This window comes from Nasonia vitripennis (genome assembly GCF_009193385.2).
Source record: "Nasonia vitripennis strain AsymCx chromosome 2 unlocalized genomic scaffold, Nvit_psr_1.1 chr2_random0007, whole genome shotgun sequence".
NCBI lineage: Eukaryota > Metazoa > Arthropoda > Insecta > Hymenoptera > Pteromalidae > Nasonia > Nasonia vitripennis.
In genome coordinates this window covers 258307-277847 of record NW_022279614.1, presented here as the reverse complement: position 1 = coordinate 277847, position 19541 = coordinate 258307, and the positions used below count along the sequence as shown (strand labels likewise).

Genomic DNA, 19541 nt, shown 5'->3' with positions numbered 1-19541 from the left:
CGTTATCAGGTTTGACAAGCTAAATTTATAAGTCTTTTGGAAATATGAACATTTTACAAGTTTTAGAAATATACGAAAATATTCTAAGTCTTTTACCTGCTCAAGGCATATGTTGCTCAAGTTCAGGGACTAGGCGCTTTAGTTGCGCTTTGGCTAGTGAGCTCAGATAGCCCGTACGAGTCCTTATAAAGGCAGCGGAGAGAGCGGGTATCGTGCCGAAAAAACTATCACATTCATACTTGCATATTTACATTCTCTCCTATATACAAAAATCATTCACAAGCATATTCCAATGCGCGCGCCGCGCCGCAGCTGCGTCGAACTCCTTTTCTTGCGCCGCTGCGCTCGCCGCTCAATACCCTAATAAAATTTCGAAAGAGTTGTATATTTTAAAATATTTTAGAAACATTGTTAAAACAATTTAAAATAAACATTGTCGCATCTCACACAATTTTCGATGACAAAACTATAAGGCACTTCCGTATCGCGGTCGTGCCTAAAAACTAAAATCTGAAAACTCAAAAATCTCTATTAAAAAAAAAACGCGTTAACAAAATGTAAAAAAACGGACTACTTTTCCATTATGCTACAGTAAAAACAAAGAAAACAAGACTTAGTGGATTAAAATCCACTAATAAGTAGAAGCTGAGATATAGGCATCTGTGAACGAACACACACACATTGTCACACACATACATCTGTCCGTGCGGATATTTTACAAAACCACTACATTTCTGCTTAAAATGGATCAAAACACACGTCCTAAATGTTTTTACACAAACTCTAAAAATTACTATTACAAGGCTTACTTAAGTAGGAAACAAAATAAAAAAAAACATGCATTACCCGAATGTAGTCTCTTATTTATCTCGACTTATATATATAAAAAAAAAATCTTTAAATGTTTATAAAATATTTAAAATTATTTCTGAAAAAATTTATTATAATCTTGTAATTTTACATTTCTAAAAATTGTTTTATGAATATTGTTAAATAATGCTGAGTAATATGACTTGGAAAGATTTTAAAAATTAATCAAAATATTTTATCAATAAATTTTGCCTCTACCAAATAAAAAAAGTATCTGCGTTATATTTATAAAATATTCTAAAATCTTGAAAAGAAAATTTATCTTAATCTCGTAATCCAATATCTATTCAAAACTAGCCTTACAAAATATGTCTAAAAATCATAATTTTTAAATGTTTTTAAAATTTTTTATAATATTTTATTCCTATATTTTTTTGTAAACCAAATTAAAATGTTTCTTGTAAAAATTTATAAAATATTTTAAAATGTTTTAAGATACATTTTATAACGATTTATGTACATATTTTAATAAAATATGAATGCAACATTATAAAATCTTTGAAAGAAAATGTATCAAACTCTTGTAGTTAAATATTTATTCAAAATATTTTATTAACCCTTTAAAATATTTTTAAAGAACATTATTTTAAAATGTTTATAACATTTTTTATAATATTTCCTTTGAATATATTTTGGGAACAAAATTAAAATATTTCTAAGCAATATTTACAAAATATTTAAAAATATGTTTTAGATGTATTTTATAGCGATTTATACAAATATTTTGATAAAATATTTGTGCAACATTATAATATATCTTTCACAAAATATGCCCGAATTAAACGAAAATATATTTTTTTTAAATATTCCTAAAATATTTCTCAATATTTCCCTTACAATATTTACTATCACATATTTTAAAAATATTTTATAAATTTGTGGGTTATATATTTTATAACGGGGTTCTTTAGCCCGTGTATAAGAAATCAGTAGCGTATCCACTGATCTATCGTATAGCGAGAGGAGTAAATGCAGCAGCTCATTGCAGGCTTCTTGTAGGCTGTACGAAGCCTGACCCGTAGCGCAGTATACTGTACGTGTTCGTCCTCGAGCACGTGAGCCCGCGGGGGCGTCGTGAGTCTATGCTGCGCAGCTTAGTCGCGAGTAATATATATATATATGTGTGTGTGTGTGTGTGTGTGAGGCGAGCGCTGGGAAATGTACAGAGTCAGGAGCGAAATAACGCAGAGCAAGTTGAAATCAGAGTTAGCTTTATTTAACGCAAAACAGGGTACAAATGCAGCGCGAGGCAAGAGAGAGGCGAAGCAGGGCCTAATACAGAGAGAGAGAGAGAGAGAGAGAGAGAGAGAGAGAGATTGGTTTTATTTTTGTACATTATGTTGTACATATACATTATAGTAGTTTGGTGAAATAAAGATAATAATTGTTGTGTCAGGGTGTAAGTGTGAAAGTGAGTAATGGAATTAAGTGAGATGAGATGAAAGTGTGTTCATGAGATGAAATGTTTGCGTCATGTTTGTGTATTTTCCAAATTGAAGAAGTGATTTTTAGCCGCCTGTTTAAAGTGTGATATGGACAGGGTGTTACGTAGGTGAGATGGAAGGCTGTTCCAGAGGTAGGAAGCGCTGATGAAAAATGAGTTCTTCAGCGTCTCCGTCTTGCAGGGCGGTATGTCCAGGGGGGTCACCTCACCCCTCACAGGCCTGAACGCGACGTGGAAATCAAAATAGGCTAATAAGTAAGAGGGTACTGAGGTGTTAAAGATTTTTCTAAGAAAACATGCCATAAAGTATTTCCTACGTCCTGCGGTGGTAAGCCATTGCAACTCACGCCTATAAGGGGAGATGTGCTCGTCCCTCCTTACACCGTAGATATAACGGATCCCCGTGTTGACAAGCCTCTAAAGCTTCAGTTCGCGTTCTTGCGTCAGGTCACAGTAAGCCAGTGAACAGTAGTCGATGATGGGAAACAGGAGTGCTTGCACTAAATGTTGGCGCAATTTGAAGTTAGTGCTCTTCCGAAAAAAGTAGAGCTCTTTCCATGATAGTTTGGAATCGAGCACCAACCCCAGATTGCGTACAGATGATTCGTAGTCGACCTGGGCTCCCCCTATATTTATATAGGTGTTGGCAGTAGAGGGAAGAGCATTGATATAGTAGGGGGAACCCAGGACGATTGCCTTAGTCCTGACAGAACAGGAGTCGAGCTCCTCAAGGGGGCATTGGCAGTAGATTTGCAAGTCATCCGCGTAGATTAGATGAGATACATCTGAATCGAGGCAGAAGCCAATGTTATTGATGTACAACGCGAACAACAAGGGGCCCAAAACTGACCCCTGTGGGACACCGGTGTTTAGTGATAGGAATGTTGAGAGTTCGTTGTTGTCACCAATGACGGCCTGTTCTCTTCCGGAAAGGTAAGATACAAGCGGATGACCTGCTTGGAGAAGCCGAAAGAGGATAGCTTTCCGAGCAGCCTGATGTGACACACTGTATCAAATGCCTTGCTGAAGTCAAATAGAAGTAGCAGAGTGACTTTCTTCCTGTCCATCCCAAGCCTGACATCATCAGTCAGCTTAATCAAGCCAGACTGCGTGCTGTGGCCAGTGCGAAAGCCACTTTGGAAGTTGTCAAGGTAAAGCCTTGTTTCAAGATATTCAGAAATTTGCTTGTGCACCAGCCACTCCAGCGCCTTGGACAGGAAACAGAGTAGAGAGATCGGACGGTAGTCAGTTACAGCTGTTGGAGAGTTGACTTTATTTAGTGCTCTTACGAGCGATGATTTCCAGGCGGAGGGAAAGCGTGCCTCGCTCAGAGACAGGTTGAAAATTTGACAGAGTAAGGGAGCGAGTATTGGCAGTGCTTTAGAAACTACAACCTGTGGGATGCCATCACTTCCTCTGGCCTGGGTGTTAAAGTGTGTTACTGCAGCCGACACGTCCGATTCTGTGATTTCCCTGAAGATGATGTGTTCAGGGAGGTCCAGACTCTCCAAGGTTCGCAGATACTCCTCAACAGATGGAGCTTGAGGGTCATTTGAGATGGAGCTAAAGTGTTCGTTGAGAGCATCCGGAGAGAACCGAGCAGGTGAAGGAGTTTTAGAAGTAGTAATACCAAGATTCCCAAGCTCTCTCCAGATCTCTGCAACGTCGGTCAAGGAGGACAGGCGTGAATAGTAGTAATTCAACCTGAGAGAGAGAGAGAGAGAGAGAGAGAGAGAGAGAGAGAGAGAGAGAGAGAGAGAGAGCGAACAGCGATCAAGTGGGTACTTACATTCGCCCTCATGCAGGTTCGCAAGGATGCCTCGTGGCTCGACTGAAATGGCGCAAAGCGGATGACCGTGGCCTACGCTGGGCAGCAAGGGAGATGCCTTGTGGCCTCGCACTCACTCTTGGCGACACACTCACACACGCTCGCGGCTCTCTCTCTCTCTCTCTCTCTCTCTCTCTCTCTCTCTCTCTCACTCTGGGTTCGCTAGCTAGGCTTTCTACTCTCTCACTTACCTTGCAGCTGAAATAACGTATGAAATGATACATAGATATATTTATAATGTATTGCGGAAGAGAGAGTTACAATTTTATAAAAATGTTTATTTTACAGTTTTGAATTGTTTTAAAAATGTTTCTAAAATATTTTATGATATACAAATTTTTTGAAATATTATGTGCTATTAGGAGAATTCGTATTATCGTTTATTTTGGAAAAATATCGTTTATTTTGAGTTTGTACGTAAAAATTTAGGACAATAGGACGGTAAAACAAAGTTTCTCAAATTGACAGAGCTTAACAAATATAGCATCAAATATTACAAAATATTTTTCTAACACTCTTTGCGCGAAATGCGGTTTTTCAGGCTCGTATTCTGTACGCGAAGCACAAGATTCTAAACTAGTGCGCGAAACAAATAACATGGCACGAGACATCCCGTTGCTATATATGGAAGTGTTGTTTCGCATTTACTACACAAAAAATAATTCCCATGAAAACCACGTTTTTAGCGCACCACTCGTCAAAAAATACAGTTCAATACATGAGCACGGAATAAGCGATCCTCGCACGGGTGTTTTGTCACCCGAGCGAAGCGTGCGGGAATCGCTTATTCTGCGCAATTGTTTCGAAATATACTATACAACTTTAAAAAATTATATTTTCTCTTTATATTCTAGAATGTTCCGTACAAATATAATAATATCACAAGGTTTTCAATACATTTCCTTAATTATTCTTAAAATATATTAGAAATATATATATATATATATATATATATATATATATATATATATATTTTTATTAAGTTAGAATAAAATATATTGATAAAATATTAGGAAATATTTGATAATCTTTCTAAGTTAATAAAAATGTTAATTACTTAGCATTGCATATTGCAACTTTTTAAAAATATTCCTTAAAATCTTAAACCGATAATCTGAATTTTCTTTTGAAATACATTGACTCTTTTAAGAAGTATGTAACGCATTTAAGTTAAAATAACAGAAGATCACGCTAAAAAGACGCAATTAATTTGCAAAAAAAATTAACACATATAGTAACCTGTGTTACCGACACTCCTACTGAAAAAAATCAGATGACAATCAACTGATAATCAGCTGATAATCAGGTGATTTCGGCTCAGTATTTTTAATAAAGCTGATAGTTATAAATATGCGTTTATGTGAGATAAAATGTTGATGATAATCAGGTGATAATCAGGTGATAATCATTCAAAATTTGTAACCTTTAATTTATTTATTATAAGTTGTTTAATTTTAATTTAATTTATAAATTTCACATAATGAGGGCCAGTACTGGTGTTACCATCAGGATGATAACACAAAAACTCTAGCTGTGAGCTCCAAAATTTTTATTTTTTAACAATTAAAAAAAAATTTTGTTTAAATGAAATTATTGAAAAACAAAAATATTGGAGATCACAGCCAGAGTTTTACTGGTTCCACTGGCCCTCATTATTTTATTATAAAAATTATACGATATTTGATAAATATTTCAATATATTTTAATAAAATGTAAATACAACTTTAATGTATTATGTTCCAAATTCGTTAAAAAAATGTCATTGTTATCCGCATCCATCGGGTCGATTTTTATAACGATGAATACAATTATCAGTTGTTTTATTCGCTAAACTTATTATTTTATTATCTATATTATACTTGGTAAGGACAACAATTTTTCTGGTACTTAGGAAAACTCGAGTAGATCGAAATAGCGAGTAGCTCGGAAAACTCGAGTAACTTGATAAGTTCGGGTATTCAATTTTTTCGAGTACTTAACTCAAACTCGAAAAAAAACTCGACTTGACTCAACTCGAGTTTTTCGGGTACTCGCACCCCTAATTGTAGTTCTTAACTAAGTCTTTCTGTATATAAAACCTCAAGTTCTTCAAAATTAATTTTATCAAAATTTAATTTAAGTTCTGCAAATTTCATTACGTGAGTAACGTTTCTTATGATTGGAATTCCAGCAATTGTGTCAAAATTAATATTATTATTAGAATCTTTTGATATTGGAAAAAACCGCTGCCAAGTCATTCGCACTTAGCTTCCTCCTATTTCGCTAGTGGGAGATAATTACATGTTTTCTAGAAAATCTGTACGGATGTATGATATTCTTCTAACAATTTAAGAGTTTAGATGCATGTACTCTATATGAGTATTGGTAAAGATCCGAGTATCTACTTTTTTGGACGTAATGTAAATTCATATTTTCTTTTAAATTTATAAATACAAAGGGAAAGAATATACAAATAGTCTGTAAAATCGATAAAGTATATCTACGTGTCTCTTTTACGATATATACTTTCCCTTCAGCAAGTCATACAGTCACTCATAGCCTCGATTCGAATATATTGCGGTATACGTACACTATAACACACACATCCATACGAACATTTTGTAAAAACATGTGATTCGAACTGTACAAACCTCAAAATAGATTTTGAACCTATTTTTGAGAGAGTGACAAGTTTTACTATTACAAAGATTCCTCTAGAAGTAAGCAAACATTGAAGAGAAAAATCGGCTTTTAGAGATTGGCTCATAACTCATGAACCCATCAACAAAATCACTTGAAATTTCAAAAGCGATTAATTTTCGTTATCGTAAACTACTAAATATTTTTTGGAAGCGTTTGACCGTTTAGTTTTAGATACAAGAAATCTAAAAAATTTCAATCATCGATATCTTGAGAACCATGGGATTTTAAATAAGAACACCTTGCATAAGAAACACCTCCTTTGTTGGGTTGGCACAGTGCATAATGCTGCCTTGTGCCCAATCGCGCCAAACTTCCAGCAGTTGACGCTCCTGTCGGGTCCTTTATATCTCGCCTTTACGTGTCCGTAACCGAGGCAGCGATAACATCGCGTGGGGTTCGCGCGAACCCTCACTCGGCAGTTTATCCAGCAGATACGGATCTTCCCTTTTTTGAACAGAGCGGTGGCCTTAATCTGATTTATTTCTGCCACTGCCACCCTCTGCTCCCTCGTGTTCGGCTCGAACAGATGGACTTTGGCATCTTCTTCGCCCGTTTCGGCTGTGATAGCACTGCGGACATCGTCCTGCGTCGTAAGACTGTCGATGTCCCTAATTTCCAGTGTGATTTTGGAGATCTTTCCCCTGACTGTGCCTGCCTTTCCAATGGCGGTTTGGATGGCCGTTTTAAGTGATTCCATTTTATCATCACTCTTACCTACGCCAATCAGAACGCCGCCCTCTCTTGCTGAGATACTTAACTTCCGTATTCAGCTCCTCCGGCTTTACTCTTGCCTTGATCTGTCCCAAGATCTCGGCGTAAGTTTTTCCCGGTTCCGGTCTCCATCTCCTCTCCGCTGCGGGGTCCTCTCTGCCTTTTTCCTCAGTTGTTGAGGCTGGTCTTGCTCCTGATTTTTCTGCTCCTTCTTCTTTGCCTTTCTCCCTGCCGCTAGTTGCCAAGGCTCTTGTGCCTCTGCAGTTTTGTTGCTCGTGGAGGGTGCCCTTCTGTCTTCTTTCTTGTCTTTTTTGGCGGGGGTACCATCTCCTCCGTCGGATGATGCCCGTTCCCTCTTCTTCGACTTTGTCGTCCTCTGAGGCTTTTGATTGTCCGCTCTGGGTTGTTGGGGGGACTGCCTCTTTGCAGCATCTTCCATCTTGTCGAGGGTCGTGAGAGCTTCGTTTATGGTGGATGCTATAATAGGTAATCCATCCTTAATCGTAATATTCACGTTCTTCTGCTTCTCCAGAGTTTTCATCATTTCTCTGGTCGTGCGCCTTATTTCCAGTAGCTTGTCTCGCAGGCTGGCATGATCTTGTAGCCATTCCTTTATAGTCTGGCTCTCTTCATCTACCGGTGCCTTCTTCTCGAACCGGTACTCTGCTGCGCTCATGGCACTGACTATGCTGGTACTGCTGCTTGCTTTGTGGATTGGATATCCACCATCTTGTGCTGTTGGCACCCTTAGGGTTTCCAATTCCAGGATTTCCTGTCTATTTTCTTGATGTTCGTTATTGGTCTTCATGTTTAGTAGTTTTCTTTATCCCGGCATGTGTCCGACCACCCGGATCCCCCTGTCTATAGGGGCAGCTGGCATGGCCCCAACACATGACTGAAGGCGGTACCAGACTGGGCACATCATACCGGGTACGTATAGCACGCGCTATCGAACTAGTCCACCTCGGCTCTCTCGAACCTCCCACCACGAAGGAAGGTGCTCGGCTCTCTGGAGAGTTTCCGGCAGACGTCATTCGATATCACGCACTCGCCTAAGCCGATTGACCAGAATTGGCTAGATTCCGGTCTCCCGTCTCGCACGTCAGCGGAAGCCAAAGATGGGTCAGGTCACTTCCGCATGCAACTTCAGATCGCCTCGCCACCCAGGTTCTCCTTTTGGCGGCTCACGGGTCGCACCGCACGGTCGACACGGCGGTTCGCTTGATTAGTTAGAGAGCAGCATTCCGCTCGTTTATGTGGAGTGCTGCTCTCATAAGCCCATCACCCGGTCAGCTGCTAAGGTGTTAAGGCAGCTGCCTTCGACAAGGAGCGAACATTTCGATGGGGTTTATTAAAGCTACTACCATAAATTTTATCAATAATATTGTTAGTGCATAAAAGTATTTGAAAATTTACAATTCAAATGAAATATTCGTTTAGTAATAGATAAATAAAAATTAAGAATTTATTTTTATTATAATCTATTTACAATCTTTTGACATCGACTCCTACTTGAGGTAGAGAGTCTGTGAAGATATACTATAGGAATGATTCTGTGAAGTATGATCTTTGGGGTGATATATTGGATTAGATTGTGAGAAGGAGTGTGTGAACTGCTGCGTGATTAAGGAAGTGTAGAAAATGAAATAAAGAGGAAGGAAAGAGAGAGAAGGCGGGAGCAGGTAAAGAAAGGGACTAAAGGGAAAGAGATAAAAAATTTGTGAAAGAGAGAGACAGAATAAAGTGAGCGATGGAGAGTTGAGGTTAGAAAATAGAGAGAGAGAAGAACTGAGATAACGGAAAAGATACGATGAACGTTACGAACACGGAGGTACAATAGATAATACACGGAACGGGATATGGGAGCAGAACAGAGGAACAGGGTTTAGAACGCCGCAACTTAGTATAGTAAAATCAATAGAAGAAGCAGGAAATTCAAAAAGCGCGGATACACCGAGAGGCGGAAAAGGGGAGGAGGTAGAGGAAGAAGTAAAACAGGAAATATTTTGAAACAAATGAAACTAGAGGACAGTTTAAAGTCGAAGGAAGAAACTGGGTTGAGAACAAAGAATAGAAGTCCAGAGGATATCATCGAAAAAAATAAAAAAGAAAGAGCAGAGGGCGCAGGGGAAATCAAAGAGGAAAGGGACGTGTTTGCTAGAGGGAACATAAAAACGTCACCCCAAGGTAAAGAAGAAATGGGAGAAAATATAACAGGGATTTTAAAGAATATGATGGACATTATCCTACAAAAGGTAGAGGAGATAAACACAAAAATGAATAAGGAAAAGGAAGAGAGAGAGAGAGAGAGAGAGAGAGAGAGAGAGAGAGAGAGAGAGAGAGAGAATGATAGAGAATTGGGAAGAAAGGTACATAGTACTGGAGGAAAAAATTAACAGTAAAATGGAGGAAGGGCTAAAAATGATAGAGGGAAAAATAAAAGAAGAAGAGAAAAGAAACAGAAAAGAATGAAAGGAGGCGTGGCAAAGGGAAGAAGAAGACAGGGAAGTAGATAAGAGGAATTGGGATGGAAAATTAGAGAAAGAAAGGAAGGAGAGAAAAGAGGAAATCCAAGGGATTTTAGAAAAAATATAAAAAATCGAAAAAAGGAAAGAGAATAGTAAAAGTAGGGAAACACAAGCAGGGGAAACCGAGGAAAACGGAACAGGGAAGATACCTTAGTATCAGGTGAAGATATGGCAGATGAGCTTGATGGTGGGTGTGGTGGAATAATGCGTGTGAGTTGTAGCTTCAGTGTTAGTTGATGTTGACAGCGGGCGGAACCCGGGCTAAAAAAGTGTTCAGCTCGACGTCTGTGGTGATGACGGTGGCGCGCTCGCTGTCATTGTTGCAGCGCATTAAGAGTCTCTCATCTCTGATGAAAGTTTGGCAACCTTGCCTCTTCTTTGCCTCCAGCCTAGCCCTCGAACGCAGCTTATGGACGCCTGAAGGGAGCAGCTTATCGATGTTGATGAGCCCTCGATGGTCAGGGTTCAGAGTTTTTGCCTCCTCCAACAAGCTTGCATCCAGTTCACTGGTGTGTAGCATGCGTTTTCGGGCTTTGGCGACGACGATTGAGCGTGCAAGCGCACTTGCGGAGAGGGTGACGGCTAATGGTGGTAGTCTGCCGTCAATCCTGGCGGTGTTGTTTGTAGCATCAAGCCTCCCCATGGTCCTGACGAATGCCACATCTCTTCTGAGAACCGTAGGGTCAAGTGCATTCATTACTAAGTACGCGAGGAGGTGCAGCGAGGTGTCACGGGTATAGTGCAAGCACATGACAACGACCACACTGTTCGAGGTCTGCTCTTGGCGCCTCTTCACCTCAGCCAGTTCACTGCGAAGGCTGCAAATCTCCGCAGGAGTTTTTCTGCCTGCTGTTGTTGTTACAGTTACTCTTGTTATTGTTGTTGTAGTTGACTTCGATTTGGTCCTCACCTTGGCGCCTTTGGCGTTGATATCACTCTTCACGTTGTTATTGTCTGTGCATGAGGGACAGGCTATGATCTGCTTGTCGTTCACCACGAATCTTGATGTTTGTGGTGTTTAAGCATTTAACGTGATAGTAAAGATCAAAAAATTCGCACTTTTTGGGGTCTTTATGCTGTATTGTTTACAGTTGCTGCATTGTTTAAAAATCACTTTCACGTTCTTTCCACCATTTGCACTCATTTTTTGTCAATAACTTACTAGCAGTCGGTAAAGTAGATATTTGTAGAAGAATAATAAGTTATCGACGGAGTGGAAGAGTAGTTGTTGTGACTCTTACGGCTAGATCGAGTGATGGTGGAGAGAACGTGAAAGTACCGACCTCAAACAGTGTGGAATTGCCTTGATCTTGCTTCTGCGATGCAGCAGATATCGCCACGATGTTGATTGCGAGGACAGAGAGACGCCGTGCAAGTAAAAAGCCAAACTAAGCAGATTTGTAGGTTAGGAGCCGTGCAGAAAGTTTGAAGTATGCAGTGCAAAAGAAGGACTGATCACAGAGCTGTCAACGGTACTCACCAAAAAGATAGAAAGGAGATTAGAAGGGCTTAATGAGAATTAGCTGGAATTTATCAGGAATAAAGGGAGCAGATGAGAGTTTACCTGAGGTTACCTAAGAGGGTTTGATGAAATTTGTCTACAGGAAACATGGCTAGACGATAAAGAAGGAAAATTCTGAGAAAAGAAATTAGGGTGTTTTGAAGTCAGAACAAGGAACGCGAAAAATGGGGGAAAAAGAGGGATAGTGAAAGGAGGAATGGTGATGGCGGTAAGATTAGGAGAGAAAACAGAGAGAATAGAGTGGATAGACGAAAAGACAATTAAATTCATAGGAGCAAGGATAAAAATAGGGGGGAGATACATGGTGGATAGGTGTACATAAAAGAGAAAAAACAAGATAACTTTAAGGAGATAGTAATGATGGTGGAGAAAGCCAGAGGTGAGAAGATGATATGGTGCGAAGACAAGAATGCAAGAACAGGATATGAAGGAGGTGGAATAGACGAAGAAAAAAAGGAAGAGACGAGGGAATCAAAAGATGAAAAGAAAAATAGAGAAGAGAAAGAACTACTAAAAAAGATAAGAGAGATGGGCCTAAGTATAATGAACGGAAATACAGAAGGAGGCAGAACAGGAGAATACACATACATATGAATGGCAGGCTGCTCAGTGATAGATTACGTAATAGCCAATGAGGAAAGAAAAAGAGGGGTGAGTAAAATTAATATTATTTACAGGCTAGAATCGAATCACAACGCAATGGAGATAGAGACGGGTAAAATAAACTAGGGAAACGAGAAAGAGGAGGGAAAAAAATACAGAAAGGGCAATATGGAAAGAAAGGACAATAAATCAATTCTGAGAAGAACTGAAAAATGGAGAAGAGACAACAGAATGGCCAGAATTGAGAAGAAATCAGAAAAAGCAGTCAGAAAGAAAAAAGGAAACAGCAGGAAAATAAAGAAAAACTCATGGTGGGACAGGAAATGCAGAAAGCAGAGGTAAGGAAGCTAGGCAAGGCAATGATGAAAGGAGTAGGAAGGAAAGAATACGTCGAAGCGAAAAGAGAATAGGGAATTTTAGTGGAAAAGAAAAAAGAAGCGGAAATGGAAAAGAGGATAAGAGAAGCGGGAGAAGACACAACTGGGAGAAAATTCTAAAAATGTAGAAAAAGAAGAACAAAATGTAGCAGTGTGATAAAGAACGATGAATGGTTAAAGCATTTCAAAGAACAACTGGGAAAAGAGGAAAAGAAATAAGTAGGAGCAAACGCACAAGGGGCGGAGGAAGAAGAAGGGAACTTGGGAGAAGAAGACCACATTACCGAAAACGAAGTGAGGAAGGTAATTAGAAAAATAAAATAGGGAAAAGCGCTAGGAGCAGAAAGACTCCAAAATGAGGTATGGTTATACGGTGTGGAACAGGTAATAGAAGAAATAACAAAGATACTGAACAGCATATGGAAAGGGAGAAACGTACTAGAGGAATGGAAAACCGGACTGATAACCCCGCTATTCAAGAAGGGGAAGAAGGAGGACGCAAAGAATTACAGATGATTAACTCTTATGCACAGAGGGTACAAATTATACACATAAATAATAAGGGAAAAGATGGAAAGGGAGCTAGAGGGAAAAAAAGAAGCTAGACAACACCCAAATGGGTTTCAGTAAAGGGAGAGGCACAGCGGACGCGATTTATATTTTGAGCAAAGCAATAGAAACAGAACCGGAAAAGAAGGGAGGTAAAGTCTACGCGTTTTTTTTTTTTTTTTTGGTTATGAGAGCGGCTTTTGACAAGGTGAATAGAAGAAAGGTGTGGAGGTTGATGGCGTAACTAGGATTAGGAGCCTGCTAAGCCCGACACTTTTCTACGTAGCGTTGGCAGACACGAAAAAAGAATTGAGTAAGGTACAGGAAGGATGGATAGTTCTAGGAAAAAAGAAATTTTGTACGCGGACGACGTAGTGATGTTAGTAAACAATGTGACAGGATTAAAGCAGATGCTAAGGAAATTTAAGAAAATACTAGAGAAGAAAAATCTAGAATTGAACACGGAAAACTCAAAGATAATGGTGTTGAAAAACGGGAGAAGGAGAAAAAGGGAGGATGGTTTTATCTGGGAGGAGAGAGAGAGAGAGAGAGAGAGAGAGAGAGAGAGAGAGAGAGAGAGAGAGGCGGCAGCTGGAGGAAACAGGAAAGGTGAGAATAGGTATGGGAGGTGTAAGATATGGGAAAGAGGGCTGATAGTCCACCTAAATAACTGGACTGAGAAGACTAAGTAAAGGACTGGTTTGAAAATATAATGGAAGGAGTGGAATGGGAGCTAGCAGACACAAGGACAGATGATACAAAAGGTTATTTTTAAGAGAAATAAAGACATGGAATTGATTTGGGAGAGGAGGGCTTGAGATTAGAGAAGGAGACATAATCCGGTTAGAGCAGTGGCTATCCTTCGAAGAAAGAAGAGCCAAAGCTCTCATAATGAGGGAAAAGATAAGGAGAGAAGAAGAGAAGAATGAGGAGGGAGAAATAACACAAGAAAGAATGGGTGGCAGAGATAGAAGGACAGCTATATAAATGGGATGAGAAAAAAGAAAGAATTGTCAAAAAGGAAAGAGGGAATAATCAGGGAGAAGAGGAAAGGTATAAGAAGTGAAGGTCGGGGGATTGAGAGGAGGAGGACTAAAGAAGAGAGAAAAAGGGAGAAAACAGAAAAGAACAAATGTGAACATGTAGACGCACAGACACAGTAGCGGAGCACTTACACACACGCGTACGTACATCAGTAGAAACACGCACACGCACACGCACACGCAAAAACACGAAATGAAATAGAGCATACATACACTTACACACAAAACCACACGCACATAACCTACAAACATCAAAACACAAGCACACACCATGACTATGTTAAGAAAATACTATATGAAATCATGTGAAAAGGAGGAAATATTGTAATCACTACAAATAGTGAATCAATGAAGTCTATTATTATTATTACAATCTTTTGAGTATACTAAATATTATAACTAATATAATATGATGAAATTAAAATCATCAAACTTTATTAAAAAATTTTCAATCCGTGCTATAACGCACCCCAAAGACACATATGTAATTTCTATTATTTTTATTAAAAAAATAATTTTGAATATAATATAGAATTCATAATAAAATAAAATTCATGAAATTAATTTTAAAAATTTCAATACATTTTCTTTGTATTTACTGTATTAAAAAAGTTTAGGATTGAAATGCAACGATCATTAGAGTCCTTGATTAGTATATTTTGAAAAAGATATAAAGTAATCTACTTTTCAATTTTATAATAACATTTGATTATTACATTTAATTATATTTATCGTATGTTTTAATATATTTGCTATAAGTGTTAATATTGAGTTTGTTATTTGTAATTAAGTTGTCACTTAAAAATATCAATTTTGATATTACGAGCGAGTGTGAGCGAGCGAGTCTTTTGGCTAGTAGCGAATGACGAGGACGTCCTTCAATTCAGGCATGGAGGAGTTATATGAGCCATAATATCCGTCACCTGTTTTGTGATATCAATCGTTTTCCAGCTTCTCGAAACCTGCAACAAAAGAGTAACGTAATATGTTTATGCTCCCGGTCGTCGACACGTACAGCAAAGCCAGCACAAAAGAACAATGGTGGGAAGAAATTAAACAAACAAATACAAACCATTTAAAAGGACTCTTGCACCAACAACGAGTCATTCTCTGTCAAGTCTCTAAGCTGTAAAAGATGTATTAAATAAAAGTGATTAAAATCCATACTCGATCTCGTTCACTTACCTGTGAATTCTCGTACACTCCACTACTCACATTTCTTGAGTAGGTTGAAGGTCTGACATCTTACTGAATTTATCCTAATAAGTTTTTCCGAAGAATCTTCTTATTTTCTTCTTACTTTTTCCCCGAGAGTACTTTTTGCCAATGTGCATACTCGTACACCTGTCCTTGATATCTCCACGTGCATACATTTTTTAACAATACTTCTAGCTCTGCACTGTTTATAAAATTTTCAAAATAAAAATAATTAAATAATTAAAAACCACGGTACGTACTTCCTAGACCCCGTCATCGGCGACCTCGGACAACTAGACCCAGTCTGCAATTGGTTTTTACGCCTAGACATTAAAAACCACAGTGCGCACTTCGTAGACCCCGTTATCGGCGACCCTGTATAGCAGGATGCCATTTACGAGCGCATTGTACACCTAGAAAATAAAAACCACGGTGCGCACTTCCTAAACCCCGTTATCGACGACCCTGTATAGCAGGATGCTATTTACGAGCGCATTTTACACCTAGGCTTTAAAAACCACGGTGCGCACTTCTTAGACCCCGTCATTGGCGACCCTGTATAGCAGGATGCCATTTACGAGCGCATTTTACACCTAGACAATAAGAACCACGGTGCGCATTTCCTAGACCCCGTTATCGACGACCCTGTATAGCAGGATGCTATTTACGAGCGCATTTTACACCTAGACTTTAAAATCCACAACGGTGCGCACTTCTTAGACCCCGTCATGGGCGACCCTGTATAGCAGGATGCTATTTACGATTGCTTTTTATACCTGGAGAACAAAAACTACGGTGCGTACTTCCTAGACCCCCTCATCGGCGACCTCGGCACCTAGACACCATCTGCATGTTATTTGTACACTTGGACATTGACAAGACTAGGGCACGCACTTTTGAACATTTCTAAAGTAGTTTATAAAAGTCGCGACGCTGTTACGCTTAATTATTTATTACTCTGATATTAAGTTTTTTCGTTATTGATGATTAATCAATTTTGTATTATTCGATAATCTCCTTAATTACGTTTTATTAATATCAACGCGATTGTGAAGTTGGCCTTAGTTTTCGGGAACGTATAAGCTACGCGCGCGCTGCGACGTTCGATGGAACCACCACCAGCGACAAACTTCCGAGTAGGGAAGTTCTGACGCTCCCGATTACAAATCAACATGTTCTTCTTATAACCTTGACTCGGAACGTTGCGGACACGTGTCGATAAAACAGGTTTAGAGATTTCAGATGTTGCTTTTTTGGGTATGTGGTTTCAGAGTTAAAACTTTTTTCTGTGTAGTTATCAAAATAACACATGTCGGAACCACACGGTAACTTATTGACAGTTGAAGTTCTTTGAAATTTTTAATAAGTATCTTAAAATTTTATTAACCATGTAAAAACAATTGAATATACATTTGGAAACCATCTGGTTGCATCTAGGAGCCTACTAAAAATTTTCGCAAGATCTCACATAAATTATGTGTTGTTCCCATGAGATACCTTATGGTAACTATGTAAGAACTATGCGGGAGCTACATGATTTCCATGTGAAAATAATGTGAAACTTTTTATGTAGGTATGCAAGCTGCGGCTTCAGATGTTTGTTTAGATGCCATTTATAACAGTATATTATGCAACAAGAGACCAGAATCGTAGATTAGCCCCGCAGGTGGGTTTACATCCCATGCGAAGAGACTTTAGTCCTATATTACCTATAGAACTTTTTTTACGACCTAACTATGTAGCCACTTTGTTGTTTTAAAAAATGCGTTTTTTTCATAACTCAACGCTTTTGTGTTACTTTATTTTTCATTACGCGACGCTTTTGCTTATAAACTAATACTTTTACCTCTAACCTCACTCGATGATACAATTCGCCATTTAGACAAGGCAAAACCGTTGCGTTATGCGGCGCTATCCGAGCACGAGTGATAAGAAGATTTTTCTACTTATACGTTAAAAATTTGTGTATAAGTAATCTTGAAGTAGACTAATAATTCATTAATATTGTATGATAATATTGTTACAACATGAAAATCTATTTTTCAGGTATCGCTACTGTGAATGCTGATGATATCAATTGCTCGAATTGCCGTCCTGAAGAGTCTTTATATCGGCAGACACAGGACTCGCCAACTTCAATCAAATAAATATTATCCTCAATTAAAAAACTTCTAAACATGACGAATTTCCAAATATCTCTTGCGAATGATATTTCTTCATCGGTTAACAAATTAAAATATTACAGCTTTTTGTAATAATTTATAAAATAAAATATTTATTTGACAAATCACTGTAGCAAAATAATAATTATAATAAAAATAAAATAATGATGCACTTGAGCCTAGTAGAAAAGTTCTGATTTGAAACGGGTGCAAATCTAAGATCTGGCTGCTTAAATTAGATAAAACTTTTAACATTTTATGAATCTAGAACTTGCCAATAGCTGTCTACTTTTTGATGGGACAAAAGTATCTCTCTATATTGTAAAATAGGTTGGCTGCACTGGTTCGAAAATATTCCTCCTTACTAACTCCCTCTTAATTCTTCTCCCTCATTATTTTTCACTTTCTCCCCCTCACTTATTCCTTCTCACGTATTTATTCCCACTTACTTCTTTTTAATTACTCCCCCTCAATTATTCTGCCTCACTTACGTTTACTGCTGCGACCTTATACGCCTAGACACTATCCATGACTGATATGCATGTCTATGCAGTAAAAGCTTCGAAGCGCATTTTCTAGACTCTAACATCGGGGACCTAATTATTCGCATAACCTATACCTATAACTTGTAATCGGCAATTCTAGACACTAAGACATTGCTCCACATTTACATAATAAAAACTAGCAGGATTCGCTCGCGATAAACGAAATGTTCGTAACAGGGTGCGTTTTTGGGAGAACGCATGAGGTACTTCGCACTTGGTTTTGGTGTCTAGAAATCATTCGAGGGTAGTGTATCAGAACAATCAGTGAGTTCATCTTAGTGATAAAAATGTTACAGTAAAATCATGGTCAAAAGGTGCTAAAGATGCTTATATTTTATTTTTAGGAGAAATATGGAATACCTGAAAAAATGTACTAAAAAGGACTAAAATCTCAAAAAATTAACTTTTAAAAAAGTAAAAGATTGGGCGAGTTTAATATATTTAGCAACGAAATAACAAATGAAAAAGAAATGAGATCAATCAACTAAAGTCTAGTTTATTATATTTACACACAGTGTGACTGTCTCGGGGAAAGCCGATAGAAGTGAATACTTAAATAGATGGTGTGGAATTTTGGAAAATTTTGAATAGTTTTGTTGCCAGAGAATCAAACGTATACTATGTGAGAAATGCAATAGTCTTCGCAGCGGGACTGCAAATGTACTTTATAGTCTTTGACGTAAGAGTTCAAAATATATATACTATAGAATAAATGAAGTAGTCTTCGATGCAAATTCAAATGTTTCTTCGTTAAGTGCAAAGTACTAATCTACAAGAATACATTTAATTGTGACTTTCTAATAAATATTTATGATTTTTTGATTTAGTTATTTTAATGCGTAAATTGACGCCATTTTCTTATTTTTCCAACTTGATCGCAACTTTGACAGAGAATTAAAAAATCTTAGGTGAAGCAATCATTGATCAACTAGTAAATTTAGGATAGGCAAAATATAATCCGAATAAAGAAAATATAATAAGAATAATAGTATCGTACGATATTTTATGACACAATGTGCGTAATCCGAGATTTTGAAAGTGCATTTTTGCACGAGCGTGCGGAAAATCAAGGTTTACGCCAGGGCGTGTGATACAGTGATAATGTTTACCGTAATAAGTCAATAATGTTTACCTGCAAATGTTTTGCGCATATTAAAAAAGTCACGTCGTCTAGTAGAAAGTCGCAAAAAATTAAAGTATTATGAAAAGGTACCGCTATATTAGCGCGTGCGAAATCCGACAAAATCCGATAGTCGCTTGCAACGTGTATAAATAAGTGCGGCTGATATGTAAGGAAAGAGCTGAGCTGTGCGTGCATGCTAACATGCGCGGCGAAAAGTGCGTGGTGGGGGGAAAGAACTGCCGCTGTTTTCGTGACGATCGATCTTTCGCGCCGCCATGACGGTCGCCGCTCGCTGATTCACTCCCCAGTAAAATATGTACCCGGTGAGCCTATAAAAGTATTTACTTCAAAACTCTC

The 19541-nt window shown here is 38.3% G+C and overlaps 1 protein-coding gene, 1 long non-coding RNA gene and 1 other non-coding gene across 7 annotated transcripts in view; 1 reads left to right on the top strand and 2 right to left on the bottom strand.

The window, feature by feature from the left end:
- The window catches only part of LOC116416488, a 278770-nt gene extending 278459 nt beyond the window's left edge, over positions 1 to 311 (bottom strand). The window contains exon 1 of one of the 2 annotated variants that reach the window (XR_004226892.1): positions 97 to 311. This is a non-coding gene — a long non-coding RNA (uncharacterized LOC116416488). The remainder of the gene's footprint in view (positions 1 to 96) is intronic. The other variant, XR_004226891.1, reaches the window with a different exon arrangement.
- The window catches only part of LOC116416484 (SKI family transcriptional corepressor 1 homolog-B), a 767432-nt gene extending 749791 nt beyond the window's left edge, over positions 1 to 17641 (top strand). For all 4 annotated transcript variants that reach the window (XM_031925220.1, XM_031925221.1, XM_032601564.1 and 1 more), the window contains one exon: positions 17401 to 17641. In XM_031925220.1, the coding sequence (XP_031781080.1) occupies positions 17401 to 17501 (101 nt within the window). In that variant the 3' untranslated portion in view covers positions 17502 to 17641. The remainder of the gene's footprint in view (positions 1 to 17400) is intronic.
- Positions 9025 to 9105, bottom strand: LOC116416502. The gene has a single exon (XR_004226895.1). It is a non-coding gene; the product is annotated as a small nucleolar RNA U3 (small nucleolar RNA).
- Positions 17642 to 19541: the final 1900 nt, after the last annotated feature.